We start from the raw sequence: 19,104 nt of genomic DNA, 5'->3' as shown, positions 1-19,104 counted from the left end.
GAAGGCGTGTTTGTGAACCGATTTCACCCATATTTCGTACATGTCATCAGGGTATTAAGAAAATATTATATACCGAATTTCATTGAAACCGGTGGAGTAATTCCTGAGATATGGTTTTTGGTCCATAAGTGGGTGACGCCACGCCCATTTTCAACTTTTAAAAAAAGCCTGGGTGTAGCTTCCTTCTGCCATTTCTTCCATAAAATTTAGTGTTTCTGACGTGTTTTGTTAGTCGGTTAACGCACTTTTAGTGATTTCAACATAACGTTTGTATGGGAGGTGGGCGTGGTTATTATCCGATTTCTTCCATTTTTGAACTGTATATGGAAATACCTAACAGAAACGACTGTATAGAGTTTGGTTGACATAGCTATAGTAGTTTCCGAGATATGCACAAAAAACTTAGTAGGGGGAGGGGTTAAATTTAAAAAAAAAATTACGTTTAAATATGCCCCTCCCTAATTCGATTCTTTGTGCCAAATTTCACTCTTATATCTTTATTTATGGCTTAGTTCTGACACTTTATAGGTTTTCGGTTTTCGCCATTTTGCGGGCGTGGCAGTGGGCCGGTTTTGCCCATCTTCGAACTTAACCTTCTTATGGAGCCAAGAAATACGTGTACCAAGTGAACGATGCTCGCAATGTAATTTCGCTAATAAATGATTATAAAGAAAATGAAATGCTTGAATTAAACATTCTATTTATTTAACATAGTCATGGTTGTTGCTGTGCCGCGGTAAATTTCGGACTTTATGTAGAATATATGTACTCGTATGTACATATATACATAAAGACATGTATCTAAATTTTCATATAAAATATATTGTTTTACAAAACATTTAATAGAACCTTAAATGCAATCCATATGAAAATTGTTGTTGTGCCTCCATCAATGTATTCTTCCTGGTTTCTGGCATAGTAAAGGCAAAGATTATGCAAGCCACACATATTATCAACCCCGTGACGAGGCAGTATACGAACATATTATTCGGTGAGAACGTGAATGTACATACAATGATCAGATCCACCATATATTGTACGAGAACGACAAATGCTATGAAATAACGCTTCAAACGTAACGGGAACGCCTCACCCAAATAAACTGTTGTGCTGGGCGCAAAAATGCCACCAAAGATTTGTGCAATCATCAGTAAAGAGCATGCAGTCGCCATTTTCGTTGAATTTATAAGAGCCATGGTTTCATTGAAGATAATACCAACACCGATCGTCATACCACCCACACACAAGAGTGAAAACAAGCTCACCGCTTTGCGGCCAATAGCCTCGATTGTCGCAAAAGTGACCATCACGCCTAAGGAACTCAAAATACCGTAAATGCTAGGTGGCCAATTGACCAAAGAGCCAGCGGTGCTTACACCCTCGGACCATTTGAAAGCATCCACAATCGGTAGTGCGAAGATAAACGAAAGCATACAACGATAGGGTAAAATTCTGAGTAGTGGAACCAAACTCTGCATGAAACACTGCCGCAGCGACATGGACTCATTCATGTCGACATACGTTTTGAGCTTGTTGAATATCACTTGCTTCTCATTGGTCATAATGGGTGGGCGATAGAGACGCACAATACAATTTAGAGCCACCGGTTCGTCGCCGTTGCGCAAATGCAGAATCGGCGAATCGATTGAAGTGAACGTTAACAGCAACGCGATTACACCGAAAACTACGCAAAATATGCCTTGTAGACAATAGGGACTGAAATCCACATCACTACCCCAATAGCCAGTATAGAGCATTTGCACATATGCACCACCGACTAAGCCAACTTGCTCCAAGCACAAGCAGTAACCGCGAGAATGCTCCGAGGCGATTTCGCTGGCATGCATAATGAACGAGACGCTGGTGAGACCGATAGCGATGCCACTCAAATATCGTGCGGCAATCAGCGTATTCGTACTGTAATAAACGCTTGCTGTGAGGATGGCCGAGAGATTCACTAACAATATGGGCGAGACCTGTGTGTGAGTGCGTAATAAAAAACAAAAACAGGTGAGCATTATCGCACAAACGCCGCTGTACACCATGCATACTCACTATAAATAACCTTCGGCGCTTCCAGTTGATAAGCAATGGCGCAAGTATACAACCGATCGCCACACCAATAAACCAACAGTAATAGAAATGCAAACTGTAGACGGTATAGCTCCAGCCCAAGCTGACGGCTAAGTGAAAACCGCCAGTTATGAAAATGAAAACATCTGTAAGTAATGGTTTGAAATGGCTTTGTTATTGGACCCAGCACTTGAACTTGAAAATAACTGACCTGACACCAATGCGTTCGTCTGTGGTCCATCAATCCAGAAGCGACCTTTGTTAATATTTGTCGGATTTATTGTGGTCATAATGCCAATGGACGTCCAAAAATATAATAAAAATAAATACTAAAATCACGTAGGTCGGTTCTGCATCCTAAGGGGTCGTGCAAAATACTAAATGTGCAAATTTTTATTGTCGTTATCAGTACATTTTCATTCTGAAAGCGCATTTCTGATTACGAACCATAAAGAGGTAAACAATTCACGTCGAAATTGATAATATTATCATATGATTCGACACACGTCGAAATTGATAACATTATCATATCATTCATTATCATCATTGATTCAGCGAAGTGTGTCTGTCCAGCCGGTGTTTTGCAAAAGCGACAAGTTGAATAAAACTTAGCTGGCAAAATGAAACTTTGTGTAATTAAAAAATAATACAAGCCTCTGTAGTCTTATATTAAATTCCGGTGTTTGTTCTAACTTAGTCCATGTCTCATCATTAATATCGCATCGCCACTGCACGATCTCTAAATGATATCCGAAAAAATTCGTTAGACACAATGGATATGCTTTCCATCAAGAAAGATCGCTTTCCCACCTAAGTTGTTGAGGTTTTTGAACTGCGACTGACTTGCTTCTACAAGTTACTTGCCAATCTATTAGGTAGATTATGTCCATGTTGGACAAGTGGCCAGCAGTTCCCAATGCAGTCCCCTTGGGGGAGGTTCATAATCTCATCCGTGCAGAGCAACTCCTAGGGTGTGAGTCCCAAACGCAATGCATGGTTCTGACCCTATCATCCTGGAAGCCGCCGCAGAGCTCGCTAGTTCGCCGGCCATCTCTTTGCCCGCTACCCCTCCTCCTCCTCCGGCATCCAGATCTTGACTTCTATATACTCTTCCACTAATAACGATTTGACTTCATAAGCTGAAGTCGGTTTTAGTGCTGCTTGAGAGTTTGAAGTTAAAACTGATGATTTTTTTTTAATTCACTTGTCCTAAGGAGATAACTAAGTTAACAGTAGGTGAGGTTCTTAAAAATTACAGTAATCCTGACCAGTGGAACATATTTCAGGAACTTTGCAGATAATATTCTGCAACATCCATCGTGACGACGTAAGAAGGTGCGGCTTAAAGAGCCAACTAAGTGTACTGTATGGAGAGATTCAGTCAAAATATAGGAATCCGGATCAGTGAAACATAGCTTAAGAACCTTGTGGACAAGATTCAGGCGGGGTCTAATCAGTGAAACATATCTCCGAAACTTTTTGGACAAGCTTTTAAATAGGTGGGGATATATAAATGCATAAAAGTTTCAATTTAAATTCAGCTCAGAAGCATGTTTAGAACAGAGGAATATATGAGAATGTGATTCCAAAGTTATCGAGGAGTAAAACTTGTGAATTGGTTCGCATTTTGCTATCTCTTATGGTAATTAATATCTTTTGTTCTATAAAGAGTTAAGCTGCCTATATTTTTTCTCAGAAAAGGTTTCTCCATTTATCAAGCTTAGAACATTCAAGTTAATAATAATTAACGGCACAACTGATAAAATATCTTTGTGTGTGAATAAACTTGAGCACTCAGAGGGTATCTCCTCCCCCACCCTAAACAAGGTATATTAAGTTTTTCAAGAATTTTGTAACACCCAGAAATAAATGTCGGATACTCTATAATATATAAATGATGAACATGACGAGCTGAGTTGAGCCATCCGTCGACCTGTACATATACGAATTAATGTCTCGGTTTTTGAGATATCGATCAGAAATTTTGCATACATCCTTTTCTTTTCAAGAGGCTGCTTATTTTCCGCAATCATTGATAGCGGACCACTACAGGTTAATACGATTTTGGGGACAATGAAATACTTTTCTCAATTATTAGTCATGAGTGAAAACTCTAAATTATAAATTAAATTGTGGTAATATAATAATAAAATGCACATCCGCTGAAGGCCACTTGTGTGATAAGAATTCTTATCAGTATTGAAGTGTTTATGTGCTGCTCTATGACTAATAATAGTCAAGCGCTTTCGGAAGAAAAAATTATTAACCGCCTAAATATGACGTAACACATACACGAACTGTATACATACATATGCATGTTATAATACAAAAGTGTGTGTTTGGCATTTATGAATAATTCATTTTCACTAGAGGGGGTTTCCCTTAAAAATGGGAGGCAATAAAAATTTATTTAGATACATATGTTAGTATGTCAAAAAAACCTTACCACTTTTTTTTTTTTTTTTTTTNTTTTTTTTTTTTTTTTTTTTTGAAGTTTTTATAACAAGATTATTATATATCAAAGTTGGAAAAAAAAGTTTGAAATTGATTACTCGGAAAATTAAAGTTATGTGAGCTAGTGAGAGCACGCAATATATTCCCAGCTTTCAGTTTTAATTAAGCGCCACGATATGAAGTTGCCACTCTTATGGAATTCATTAACTTATATTTAGACCAAGCATTAAAAGCAAGAACTAAAACTAAAATTTGGTAACTAATTGATTGCAAAGCCTGGAAGTACTTATAAATAAAATAATATATATTGTTGCGAACTTAAGGGGTTGCCACATTTATTTTTTTTTTTTTTTTTGATAACGTTGCAGATTTTTATTTAAAAAAATTTAAGACTAGTTAGAAAATGCTTTTCGAACAATCTAATTTTCCTGCTGTTGGGTTCGCAGTTGAACGAACTACCACCAACCGGTCGATATTAATGTACTCAGCGACGTGAAGAAAATATAGCAGAAGTAGTTGAGAGTGTACACGAAGCCGTTGATAGTCGATTCGTCGCAGTTCGCAGCAACTCGGACTGATATATGGAAAGACTTGGCGTATTATACGTCCAGATCTTAAATTGAAAACGGACAAAGTACAGCTTGCACAGAAACTGAAGCCACCCGACCTTGCAAAGCGACATTGCTTTGCTCTACGGGCTGTAGAAAAGTTCGACATTTTCGAGTCAAATTCCACGCATTTGGGACGAAGAGCAGACTGAAGAGATCCAAGAGCTGTCATGCGGATATGTAAAGTCTAAAGTCTATACGAACAATCCCACTAGATTCAGCCCTTGGAGCAAAAGATTACGCATGTAATTCGCCAGTTACCAGTCGAAATGTTCGAATAAGTAATCAGTAATTGGACTCAGCGGATATATCATCTTAGACGTAGCCGCGGCCAACATTTAAAAGAGATAATCTTCAAAAAATAAATGACACAGAATGTTCTTTCGAATGATAACATTCTTCATTAAATTTGAAGATCTTTCGATTTTGTTTTTTCAAAGTGGGATTAATATAATCACACTTTAGTATGAGAAGTCTTATAAAGGTTTGAATTTAAGAATCTTTGAAAGTGTTGAAAATTTGTAGTCACACATTTTTTTATTTGAAAACTCAAACTTTTATTTTACAAATAGTAGGGACTTCAAAATAACAGATATAATATAAAATAGTAAGAGCTACATATGGGAAATAATAATATTTTTCAAAGAGTTTTTGTTTTAAAAATAATTTTTGCAAATCCCTTTGTTTTTCCTCTGTTTTTGCCTTTGTTAAAACTTATAGTAATAAATTTGGCTGTTCAGTAAATATTTATCTATACCAATTTTATAACTGTAAATATATTATGAATCGTACACATTTTTATTTAGGCTGAAGAATTCATAAAAGGAATTATTTCAATATGTTACATCTAGAGAATGCCGAATGATGCTAATTAAACTTTAAAATTGAATAAGTACGCGAATTGTTCTTGCGCCTCGCGTAGCTTCATCGCGCGCGTTTCGGGCAACATAAAGCAGAAGACAATGGCGAAGAACATCATTATCACGCCAACGGTGACGCAGTAGACATACTCATGAAACAAACTGTAATTGTAGGTGCACACTATAATCAAGCCAACCATGTTTTGTACAATTATGCAGAAGGCAATAAAGTAGGGCTTCACTTTGAGGGGAAATGCCTCGCCGAGAAATACAGTTGTGCTGGGCGCGAAGATACCGCCAAGAAACTGTGCGATCATCAGCATAGCTACAACCATAGACATTTTCACTTCATTCGAAAAACTCGCATTCTCATGATAAACAATACCAACACCGAGAAACATGCTGCCTGCCACCAGTAAGGTAAACAAACTCAACCATTTGTGGCCGATGCCACCCAGCGTTGTTGAGGCCACAACTGGACCGAGTAGACCAAGAAAACCGTAAAGTATCGGATGCCAGTTTATAACATTCGGCGCACTAATAATACCGCCATTATTCAATGCCAGCATAATTGGCAGCGATATGATGAATGACAGCATGCTGCGGTAGATTGTCATTTTGATGAGTGGCACTAAACCGAGGGCGAAGCTTTTACCCACCGACATCGAGTCATTCATTGCCACATACATTTTGATATCGGTTATGGCGATTTGCTTATTTTCCGTTAGAATTGGTGGTTGATAAAGCACATTGACACATTCTATAGCACTGGTCTCATCACCTTTACGCATATGAAAGACGGCCGAGTCCTTTTGTGTATAACTCAAGAAGGCGGCCATGCAGCCAAAGAACAGATTGCATAAGCCCATAAGCAGATTTGGGCTGAAGTTTGTGCCCTTTATCCAGAGTGCGGTGTAGAGCATTTGTACGTAGACGCCAATGGCGAGTCCAATTTGTTCGAAGGCCAAGCAGAAGCCACGACGATGTTCTGAAGAGATCTCACTCACATGCGTTATGAAAGAGACCGTCGCCAATCCAATGCAAATGCCGTCAAGATAGCGCGATGCGATGAGTATGCCCAAGTACTGGTAGCCAGAGACAGCGACAATGGCAGAAGCGGCAACAAGCAGGTTGGGTAGTATCTAAAATAAGTACAGTAGTTATTTTATGTCTGTCGTTTGTTTTGTAACGGAATATTTAGTCGCCAGTCTGTGGTCTGAGGAAAGATTTTTTAAGAGAGGTTGGTCGTTCAATTGCATACCAATTTTGAAGGGCAAACAGCTATGAAGATTTCATATGTCATTGTGGCTTTGATCTGATTTGGGAGGCTCCAATATGGATTGATACAAAATATATAGACAATCTTGATGTTGAGGAACGTCTGACAAATATATCTGACAGGCTCGCGGAAGGCTACTACAAGTCACTGAAAGACCAGATATGTTGTACTACCAGTCACTACCAAAGTCTAACTTCAATTCAACTAAATTTAGTTTCTGAGTCTAAGCTAAAATCTATTTCCTTATTTTCTCATAGAACCCACAAATTGGCGTGAACTAGTCCAGAGTCCAAACATGCAAATAAGCATTAAGTATCCTTACAATGTATAGTCGCTTCCGTTTCCATTGCACCAGTGGTGGCGCTATGAAGGCACCAATTGCCACACCAATATACCAACAAATACGAAACTGCAGCGTATATTCGCTCTTCGACCAGCCGACGCTGACAGCCAGGTTCATGCCGCCCGTCATGAAGATGAAGAAGTCTGCATACCAAACAAGAAACACAAACAGATACACATACACAAAATAAGTCCAGTTATTTCACGGCTTCAAGGCAATGGTAGCTACCTGAAAGCACCGCCAAGGTCTGCGGGCGATCCACCCATAAGCCGCTGGGACTCCCAACAACTTCAGCAACCATTCTTCTAGCTCAGCAGAAGCACTAACTTAAACTACACCGTTATGCGAGTTAACTCGTTGGCAAGGACAGCTTTGTCTAGTTCCTTCCACTGTCCGCGCGCAAAAAGAACTGCTTTTCGTTTTTGTGGTCTTCTTATATAAATGTCTTTTTTTTGCTTAATTTTTACGTTTATAAAGGGGCGAAAAGCACCATGCGAGACATACACACGCTCACGTATTAGTTAGTTATATTAGCGCTTAACAACACTGGCTAAAGAATGCGACGATTTGATTTTATTTCGTTGTAGTTGTGATTCCATTTTGAATACCTTTAATCCTTACCGCTGATTACATTTCGATTTAGCGCTGAATCCTAGCGATTTTATATAGATTCGAAACGCTTATATCCAAACACCATTGACGTGCTTTGCATAAGGCCTAATTGAAATTTGATAATAAGTACTAACTGCGGGCATAATTTACATACATTCGGAATGTACACTGAGGCAAATAAAAGGGCTGAAATGTATGTGTAACTGCTAGAAGCAACTTTAATATTAAGAATTTTTCTTCTTATCAAGATCTCACTAAACATTTAGCGGAACTTGAAGCAACTGTAAATCAAGTGTAGGCCTAACTTTCGAAAGCAATTTAGTTTAGCAAAAGTGTATGTCATGTCATGTAATTTTTACATTATTGTTTAGTATTTACGCCTGAATAACGTTTATAAATCGTTCAACCTTATTACGACCGTTTCGCTCAACTTAAGATCAACATAACCGGTCTATTCACAACACTATCACCTATCTTGAGATCCAGCAGTCATTATTGGATAATATTTGACCGAATAGACCACGTCCATCACATAGTGAGAAAAATATTGCAGCCTAGCTGAGAGTGTACATGAAGACCGTGGAGAGTCGATTCGGCGTCGTAAGTCGATGAGGAACTCGGACTGACATATGGAACGATTTGGCGCAATTTAACGTCGATATCTTAAAGTGAAAGCGTACGAAATATAGATTGTGCAAGAACTGAAGCCGCTCAAAGATCCGACGTTTTCGAGCCAATTTTTGTTCAGCGATGAGACCCATTTCTGGCTCAATGGGTATGTAAGCAAGTAAAATTGGCAAATTGGGGACGGAGAGAAACCTGAAAAGATTCAGGAGCTGCCATATCATCCGGTGGATTACTCGAGCCATATTTCTTTAAAAATAATGCCGATGAGAACATAACCATAATGGCAACCATTATCGACTATTTGATGCCTGAAATTCAAGTTCGATCTCGTACACATTTGGTTTCAACAAAAAGTCGCCACTTCCCATTTGGATTTTGGAATGGATTTATTGAGAAAACACTTCGGTCAGCAGATAATTTAATGTTTTGGGGCGGTCGATTGACATCAAGACCATATAATATCACACCTTTAGACTTTTTGCTGTGGAGTTATATAAACTCTAAAGTCTGTGTGTACATGCCCGCTTCGATTCAGGCATTGAAGAAAATCATCACGGATGTGATTCGCTAGTTAGCTTTCGAAATGCTTGAACGAGCCATTGATAATTTTATTCAACGGATGGACCAGCTGAGACGTAGCCGTAGCCAACATTTCAAAGAGATAATCTTCAAAAAAAAAAGTATCAAAGAATATTATTTCAAATGTATACTGGATCCAAACTCATGGTCTTAGTGAAAAATTCATGCCTTTCTGCGAGTAGTGTCTTCTATGTTACTTATTATCGTACAATTTGGGCCAAAGGTATTCTCTACGAGAGGTTCCGTTCTCTCACAATCAGTAATTTCAAGTTGAGGATATAATATCCTTTCATAGTGAAATTCTTGGAAGTTACTCATTCATTTAAGGGCTTCTAATGATTAATGTTATTTGTGAGCTCTTTGAATATAGAATATATCTTAAGTATATCAGAATCGAGTAATAGCCTTGAATGCCGAATGCGTGTCCCAAGTCAGTGGAAACGATGGCAAAACTATAATACATTAATTGGGTTCGAATTGCTGTCGCATACACCGTATTCTCCAGTTCTGACCTCATGGATAGGTAATCGATGGGAATCGAGGCAAGTCGTACTACAAAAATGGTATCGAAAAGTTGGAGGGTCGCTACAATCAGTGCATTACCCTAAAAGAAAGCTGTATTGAATAAAAACAATGTGTTTTACTATGGTAGGTCATGAACTATCAATTGAACTATTACCACTTTATTGAGGTCTCCTCTTGTACATATTTAACTCGGTAAGCTTGCGGTTGCTTTTAAATCAAATTTTTTGTCAAGAGCGCAGAGCTGTCTGATTTCATATTTGCTAACTGCGTATGAGTTTTTCGAATTCGGTGATTATTAGCATTTTTGAAATATTCTACTCGCTCTGAACTCAATATTGTGGAATCAAGATTTAGTAATGAATTTCTGTAAGAAAAATTATTAATATATGTTCAATTATCCATTTGAAAATTATTTAACGTGTAAAACTTCTCGCTCCACTTGTAAATACATTGAACTATCTTAATAAGATAAAGAAATATTGACACATGCTACTTCATATTCAATTATGGCGATAATTTGAATAAAATCACATTTCTGTCACATTTTAAAATGTAGGTCTAATGAGAAATATTAACGTAGCTTAAAATGTAGTAATGCTAGAAGCTGTCACCTTAACAGTAAAATAATTTCAACTGCACAAAAAGCAATGGCAATGGCAGTGAATTCAATTACCTCATCGAGTTTAATATTTATATTTCTACTAGCAGTTGGATGGGGAAGTGAGTTCTAGCGCAAGTCAAATGCAAAGCAAAGGATTTGTTGTAAAAATTGCTAAATTTAATTCATGGCACTTTGGAGTGATTTTTGGAATATTTTAAGTTTCCGTATAATGTGTCTTATTCTTTTTTGAAGTAAGCTTTTTAAAAGAAGATATAACAATTTCACCACTGTCAGAAAATTTTACTTCGAAGTGCGGTTACTCACTAAGGAAAGCTCTTCTTTTATGAAAATGCTTATTTTGCTTTCAATCAGTCAATGGGAAAGTACAGTGATCCCATTTGAGTAATATATTCGGAATTGTTAGGTCTGTCGTGGATAGTATTTCGAGCTAAATATCGCGAAAATATCTTGTGAAATAAATATAAATAATATTTCCATCCATGGGCCTGATTTCGACGGATGGTTGTAAAATTTCAGACAAACGAAACATTTTACAAACGAAAATCAGGTGATAGGTGCCGCGTTCGATCAATCGGGCAGACTGGTTCAAAAAAGAGAAGAGCGGGTTCTCGAAAACTTAAAAGTGTTTGATCTTATTTTCATTTCTTAGCATTTTTTTAGAATCTAAATTGCGGAGTATTTAAATTTTTAGAGTGTACTGATGTTCTTTAAATAGTTAAACAATATTGGGAGAAATTGTTAACGCACTAAATGATATTCGTAAAGCATTTTATATTTTTATAGGTTTTGAGAATACCCCTATTAAACGTGGAAGAGAGGCAAGGGAACCAACGCGAAAAGAATTTGGGCAAAATATAAATTCTGCGCGAAAGCGCATCAACAAAATATTTTTGTACCCTGAACAGGGTATATTAAGTTTGCCACGAAGTATGTAATACCCAGAAGGAAGCGTCGGAGACCCTATAAAGTATATGTCCGTCTGTCCGTATATATACGAACTAGTGCCTCAGTTTTTAAAATACCGTTTTGAAAATTTGCAAAGGTCATCTTCTCTTCAAGAAGCTGTGCTCATTTGTCGGAACTGGCGATATCGGACCACATAACATATAGCTGCCATACAAACTGAACGATCGGAATCAAGTTCTTGTATAGAAAACGAAAAAATTATTCAGATCGGATTACTATAGCATATAGCTTCCATACAAACTGAACATATAGTTACTAAACTCTGCGAAAGGTATATTAGCTTCGGTGCAGCCGAAGTTAACATTTTCTCTTGCTCTTGTTTTAAATCAGTATAACTCTCAGTGACATCTGTGCCAAATTTCACATCAAAACTAATAGTAGTTCAGTATATGTATGCTTGTCTTTCTGAAGTACATAAAGTGCATTTGCCGACTTTTAAGATTAGTGAAATTATTCAACAAAGAAATTCCATTATGTTTTGTGAACGGAGTCAAATTTCTGTTGCTGAAATATTTAGAATGTCGGAAAGTACCTTGGGTGATAATTGTTTGACGCGTGCAAGTGTTTTTGATTGGTAAAATTATTCAAAGAGAAAGCACGATTGGTTGCAAAATCACTCAATTCTTTCGAAAATAAGTAAGGAAGAGCTAAGTTCGGGTGTCACCGAACATTTTATACTCTCGCATCAAATACCGTATTGTGTAAAGTTTTATTCCGCTATCATCATTGGTTCCTAATGGATATATTATACAGAGAAGGCATCAGATGGAATTCAAAATAGCATTATATTGGAAGAAGGCGTGGTTGTGAAACGATTTAGCCCATATTTCGTACATGTCATCAGGGTGTTATATAAAATCGAGTAGTTCCTGAGATATGGTTTTTGGTCCATAAGTGGGCGACGCCACGCCCATTTTAAATAAAAAAAAAAGCCTKSGTGCAGCTTCCTTCTGCCATTTCTTCCGTAAAATTTAGTGTTTCTGATGTTTTTTATTAGTCGGTTAACGCACTTTTAGGGATTTTCAACATAACCTTTGTATGGGACGTGGGCGTGGTTATTATCCGATTTCTTCCATTTTTGAACTGTATATGGAAATGCCTAAAGGAAACGACTATATACAGTTTGGTTGACATAGCTATGGTAGTTTCCGAGATATATACAAAAAACTTAGTAGGGGGCGGGGCCACGCCCACTTTTCCAAAAAAATTACGTCCAAATATGCCCCTCCTAATGCGATCCTTTGTGCCAAATTTCACTTTAATGTCTTTATTTATGGCTTAGTCATAACACTTTACAGGTTTCGGTTTTCGCCATTTTGTGGGCGTGTCAGTGGGCCGATTTTGCCCATCTTCGAACTTAACCTTCCTATGGAGCCAAGAAATACGTGTACCAAGTTTCATAATGATATCTCAATTTTTAGTCAAGTTACAGCTTGCACGGACGGACGGACAGACATACATCCGGATTTCAACTCTACTCGTCACACTGATCACTTTGGTATATATAACCCTATATCTAACTCCTTCAGTTTTAGGACTTACAAACAACCGTTATGTGAACGAAACTATAATACTCTCTTTAGCAACTTTGTTGCGAGAGTATAAAAATATCGTCGCGTTAACGCCAGCGAACAATTATTTCCGACTACCAGGATATCATGAAACGTATTATTACTGGAAATGAGTTTTGGATCTACGCTTACGTCGCGGAAACAGTAGATCAAAGTGAGGCGAAGTTAAAAAAAAAACGTGAAAGCAGGTCAGCAGGTGTAGTGCACTCCGACCAGCCTAACTGTCAGCGAGGAATACTATTTGACTGTTTTGCGTCGTTTGCGCGAGTTATTCGCCTATGACTTCTGGCTATTCAGCCAATTTTTAAACGATCGCTTCGGAGAAACCGTTTTGAGTCAATTGAAGACATTATATATGAACGGGCATTGAACTGTTTCGAGGATTGAAAAAACGTTAGCAAAAGTATATTGGAACCATGGAGGACTATTTTAATGGAAACGACTTAGATTTTGAAGAATAAGCGAACAGTTTTAAAATTTTGAACAGTCTTGCTATTTTTTTGCTCATGCAAGGGTATTATTGAATGAGACTGATCTACTTCAAGTTGTTTATGACATAAGGAATTTTTTTTATTGAGCACGTCTATAAGCAAAAAAAAAAAAAAAAAAAAAAAAAAAAAAAAAAAAAAAAAAAAAAAAAAAAAAAAATTGATGGAGCTTACATTATTTTAGAATATAATAAAGCCCGCTTGAGTTAGCTGATAGGGAAAAGGGTATGCGGTAATTCGATTGAACTGGAACTTCAAAAAACATTACAATCAAAGATCCAGTTTATCTGAGTTAACTGATATAACATTAATAATATTAAATAGTTATTCTAAATAATAATACAATTAAGGCTTAAAAGTCTAATAGTATCAGCTTTAGTGACTGGAGCCATCAACTTTAACTTTATAAGTTCAGTACACATAAACTGAGAGACGGAACAGTGTAAGAACAAATGGAAACATTGGTATGGATACATTCGTTGTTGTTGTTGTTACAAGCGAAGTTTAGATGAGTATAGAATCGACTTATAGCAAATTTCTTTATAATTGTTCGAGAGAACTCGACAGCAACAGGTCATCAACTTTACAACTGAGGTCATTATTAGACTAATAGCAAAATTTTCAAACAAATATAAATTATAATAACTAGGAAAAACGTGAGCTTCAGCTGAACCAAAGCTTTAATACCCTTCACACGTAAATTTCTTATATGTACGATATATGTATTTATGTTAATTTTGACCGTTCGGTTTATATGGCCGCTATATGCCAATAGCATACCAATCTGTACAATTTCTTCGATTCGGTAATTCCAAATATAATTATTTTTTGTGTCAAATTTCATGAATATAGCTTCTAAAAAAGTTTTTCATACAAGAACTAGATTTTGATTGATCAGTTTGAATGGCAGCTACAACCCACACTGATCCGCTACAACAGTGTGATTCTAAAGATTCTACAAAATAGCAGCTTCTAAAAAAAAAAGTGAACAAAATTTCAGAACGATATTTCGAAAACTAAGGGACTACTTCGCGTATAAACAGACGAGCAGACAGGCGGATATAGATACATCCACTCAGCTCGTCATGCTGATCAATTATGTATTATATATTTTTATATGTATTTGATTGAGTCACCTACGTCTCCTTCTGATAGTTACAGCCTTCGTAGCAAACTTAATGTACCCTGTAGTATTATATATATAGTAAATTAATAAAATACATGTTATAAGTATTGTTAATATATTTTCATTATAATATCAAAAATAAGTTTTTACACGAAATGGGGTTTTTTTTAACAAATTAATAGATAATAGAAATTCTAACAGTAATAAGGATAATAAATTCTACCAAGATTTCAAATTGATCCATAAGCGGAATCTTTCTTGCGCCTCATTTAGAGTCGTTAACTTCGTTTCGGGTATTGTAATGACAAAGAGAAGAAAGCAGAAGAACATGAAGACATACGTGAAAGTATTGAACACATAAATTGGATGCAGTTCGAATTTAAATGTACAGATGACGATGCTGTGCACCATACATTCCACGCAGATGCAGAACGCGATGAAATACGGCTTCACTAGCAACGGAAAGGATTCGCCGAGATAAACGGACGTCGTTGGCGCATATAAACCGGCGAAATACTGAAATATTAGCAAAAGTACGCAAACCAGTCTCATTTGATCAGTCTGTACCCAATTAGAGAGGTAAGCAAATATTACGGCAATACCAATACCGATACCACCCATTACCAATAGTCCCAGCATACCTACAACTTTACGTCCGATCATGTCCAGCATGGATATGGCAGTGCAGACGCCCAAAAAGCGTAGCGCAGTATACACCGCCGATGTCCACTGATCGCTCATGCCCATAGACGTAGCGAAATACAGCTGATTATTGTAGGGTAGTGAAAAGGAGAAAGCCAAAGCGGCGCGATAAAAAATCATTTTCAGCAGAGGTGCTAAGCCACGCACGAAACTATTGCCAGTACCGAAATACTCATTCAACAGCACATAATTCTTATGCTCCCCCAATAGTAACTTCTTCTCATCCGACAAAACGACGGGCAATTGCAGGCATGTCAGCGAGTCCAGTGCCTGAGCATCATTGGTACGACGTATGTAAAATATCGGTGATTCTATGACGAGATATGCCAAACCGAGCGCGCCCAAGCCGAAACCCAGACAGAAGATGCCATGTACACGCATTGGAGAGAAGGTGCTGTCCGCATTCCACAGCGATATGTAGGTGGCTTGTATAAATACGCCTAAAGAAATGCAGAGTTGTTCGAGTCCCAATGCGAAGCCGCGTTTCCGTTTGACGCTTATCTCACTGTCGTGCACAATGAAGGACACGGTGATCAGTCCGGTGCCGATACCGTTTATGTAGCGCGCTGCCAATAGCACTATATCATCAAATGGGAAGGCGGTGTACAAAATGCCAGCCACTACGACCAAGAAGCTGCTGATTAACTGAGTAAGGTTTGGAAAAAACTTTGTATATATAGTTTATAAAGATAGCATGCATTATACTTACAACAAAGTAACGCTTGATAAGGAATTGCACCAGGTATGCAGACAAGAGTGCACCAATGATTACACCAACGAGCCATGAGAATAGAAAGTGTGTCGTAGCGGGGTTATAATAATAGCCCAGGCTAAACGCTAAGTTCATGCCCGCGGTGAGAAAAATAAATGCATCTGAAAGAGTAAAAGAAAATGTGTTATTTTCAAATGAGTGCATAATTCGATAAAGTAGAGCTAACTCAGACCTCAACCGAAAGCATAAAATGAGATTCTTCGAAAAATGTGAGAATTGAACTTTTTCCAAAAATAAGCTTTCCATAATGGGCTCTCAGAGAACCTATATAGAAGATGTTCGTATAAATATTATATTTTTAGATAATAGTCAGAGGCGGATCCACCAAAAGTTAAAAGTTATACATTATTTCCATTATAAATGACACTTCGCGAAGAAAAGAACTTTGAGTTGCAAGAACAAAACTATATAGTTGAACACAAATTCTACTCTGAATCCGCCCCTGATAATAGCACAATGTCATCTTTGATTTTGTAAAATCTGAATCAGTTCCCAAGTCTAAAACAACTTTAAAATAAAGGCCAAATAAGGTTGAAGCATTAGAAAACATCTTTTGAAATAACGCCTAATTGTAATTTTCAATTTTACCTTCAAATTTTTTAAACAGGATGTTTAAAATATTCTAATTCGAATAGAGTTTTTCAATACTAACAAAAAACAGACAAATAAGGGAGGGATAAGTTCAGGTGCAACCGAATATTTTACTCTTGCCACTTGCCAGAATCCAGAGAACCCCAGAGAAATAATTTAGCCCTTAATTTCAGTTGTACTATATGTATATCTCACACATTTTCCTCAAAAGACGACTATAGGTACCAGTGTCTAAATCTTCCGTACCTAGGGACTATTGGATTTGAATAATTTTTGATCATAAGGTGGCATACACTAAAGGCATTATTCGTACATGCCTTTACCCGTTAGAACAACTGCTTCCCGATTTGTGTATTAGAAACTGAACGAACCAAGTGGTATTTAAAATTGTGCTATATGGGAAGTAGGCGTGGTTGTTATCCTAGCGTTCATTTTCACTATGTGATAGAAGAATGTAAGAAGAATGCCACGTGCTAAATTTTGTTGAAATCGGTTGGTCGGGTCCCGAGATATGGGACTTCACCAAAAAGTAGGCGGTGCCACGACCATCATCCAATTTTCACACCGGTTCCAATAAAACTCTTTCACACCATCTCGGTGTTAAAATTTCATGTCTGTGGCGCTTTTAGTACTTTTTAACAGTACCGTTATATGAGGAGTGAGCGCTGTCCGCCGATTTCATACATTTTCACACTATCGGTAGAAAATTATTATAAGATTTTTACCCAGCAAATTTGGTTGTTAAACTAGTTAGAGGGCGGGGCCACTCCCACTTTTTCAAAAAGTTTTGCCCACTGGTGCCCCTCGCTACTGCGATGTTCTGTACCAAATTACAGCTTTATATCTCAATTCAGTGCTTGTTTATGACACTATTTTTGTTTTCGGTTAATGGCGATTTGTGGGCGTGGCAGGTGGTTCGATTACGCTCATCTATGAACTCGAATTTTTTTTTTGTACTAAGGAACCCATTTACCAAGTTTCATCGAGATATCTCAATTTTTACTCAAGTTGCAGTTGCACAGATGGACGGACGACCAGACAGACAGTCAACCGGATTTCAAATTTTCTCCGTCATCCTGATCATTTATGTACAACTGGTTGCAAGAGTATAAAAAAAAAACAAAAACGGTTTGGGATATCAATGAAATGCTTTATTCCTGCATGACCACCAAGAGCACGCTTGCAGAAGTCCAAACACTTAAACCATATTTTGACGGCTTTCAAGTATAAATCGCCGCTACTGCTGCAATTTCTCCTTCACTATTCGTCGCTGGCTTGTTGGCATAGACCATAGACCTGACATAGCCCTACTGGCCTGGGGAAAATCGAAAAATTTCGAAAATTATTGAAATTTATATTTTTTGCATGTTTTTGCCATATTTTTAATTTATCTCGATCGGCCAAACCGATTTTTCTTATATTCAAGTGCGATTATGAATGCAAATGCCCACTTTCATATGTATTCACCAATAAATTGTTCACTTCCACGATTAAATAATTATTTATAGAGAATCGACGCGAGAGAAATGAGCGACGCACTGGTTTCGAGCCACTTCAGTTCATTTCTTAGGTAAACCGGCTATATTCCAGTCTCTTTTAAAAAAAAAGTAGAAAATACTGCATAATAGAGAATCTCCAAAACTAATCTCCACTTAGATATACTATTTTTAGCTGCTACTAAGTATTATCAGCTCAACCACAGATACGAAAATATCGTGATTATTTATCAACTGTAGCGTTCTCGGCGTCAAATTGTGATGTAATATATGAGCGTATAATATCAAAAGTTCAACGGTATACTCAAAAAATTTTAGGAATTTTGATAAATCCAACTTGGTATCGGTAGAGCTCACCAATAGATAGTCTCCTAGTGCATCACTCACCCGGTAAAACGGCATACATTTGCGGTCGATCTTCCCAAAACGTCATTTTTAAATTCCGCAAAACTCTCCGGATTGTAGAAAACCAAATGTAACGGCACACCTTAGCTCAACCGAAAACGTTCTCCGCCGCAAATTAGCGATTTGGCACTGAATTGACTCGTATGAGTAACAAATGGAAATAGATCGAACGGCCGCAATCGTTGGCTTTATCAGTAATTGTATTGTTATTATCATATTGTACATATGTACATATATATGTCGAAGATAAAGAGTTTATGTTCGAAAAAAGTCGAAGAATATAAACATTGCTCATTTGTTTATTTCACTATTTACTAAAGCAATTTTTGCACGTAATCACAGCAAAAAACCAACTCCTGAATTATTAGTTAACGACTTTATGAGTATTGTGGTACTAAGTCTACT

At 37.3% G+C, this 19,104-nt stretch overlaps 3 protein-coding genes across 3 annotated transcripts; all 3 read right to left on the bottom strand.

Annotated features, from left to right (window-relative positions):
* Positions 1-683: 683 nt before the first annotated feature.
* On the bottom strand, positions 684-2,435 carry LOC108967097. Its single transcript, XM_018930373.1, has 3 exons — positions 2,285-2,435; positions 2,056-2,219; positions 684-1,976 (listed from the first exon to the last, which is right to left on the bottom strand). Exons 1-3 carry the CDS (start codon positions 2,361-2,363, stop codon positions 840-842), a joined length of 1,380 nt encoding a protein of 459 aa, XP_018785918.1. The 5' UTR covers positions 2,364-2,435; the 3' UTR covers positions 684-839.
* A 3,339-nt stretch (positions 2,436-5,774) lies between these two features.
* LOC108967950 lies at positions 5,775-7,998 on the bottom strand. The gene is made up of 3 exons (XM_018931691.1): positions 7,846-7,998; positions 7,597-7,760; positions 5,775-7,137 (listed from the first exon to the last, which is right to left on the bottom strand). Exons 1-3 carry the CDS (start codon positions 7,916-7,918, stop codon positions 6,007-6,009), a joined length of 1,368 nt encoding a protein of 455 aa, XP_018787236.1. The 5' UTR covers positions 7,919-7,998; the 3' UTR covers positions 5,775-6,006.
* A 6,867-nt stretch (positions 7,999-14,865) lies between these two features.
* Positions 14,866-18,834, bottom strand: LOC108966571 (probable polyol transporter 3). The gene is made up of 3 exons (XM_018929592.1): positions 18,682-18,834; positions 16,145-16,308; positions 14,866-16,080 (listed from the first exon to the last, which is right to left on the bottom strand). The coding sequence occupies exons 1-3, from the start codon at positions 18,725-18,727 to the stop codon at positions 14,953-14,955; spliced, it is 1,338 nt and encodes a 445-aa protein (XP_018785137.1). The 5' UTR covers positions 18,728-18,834; the 3' UTR covers positions 14,866-14,952.
* Between the last annotated feature and the right edge of the window lie 270 nt (positions 18,835-19,104).

Source organism: Bactrocera latifrons, unplaced genomic scaffold (genome assembly GCF_001853355.1).
Source record: "Bactrocera latifrons isolate USDA-ARS-PBARC rearing strain unplaced genomic scaffold, ASM185335v1 scaffold_0, whole genome shotgun sequence".
NCBI classification, from domain to species: Eukaryota; Metazoa; Arthropoda; class Insecta; order Diptera; family Tephritidae; genus Bactrocera; species Bactrocera latifrons.
Note: the sequence above shows the minus strand (reverse complement) of the source record. Positions and strands in the feature narration are given on the sequence as shown.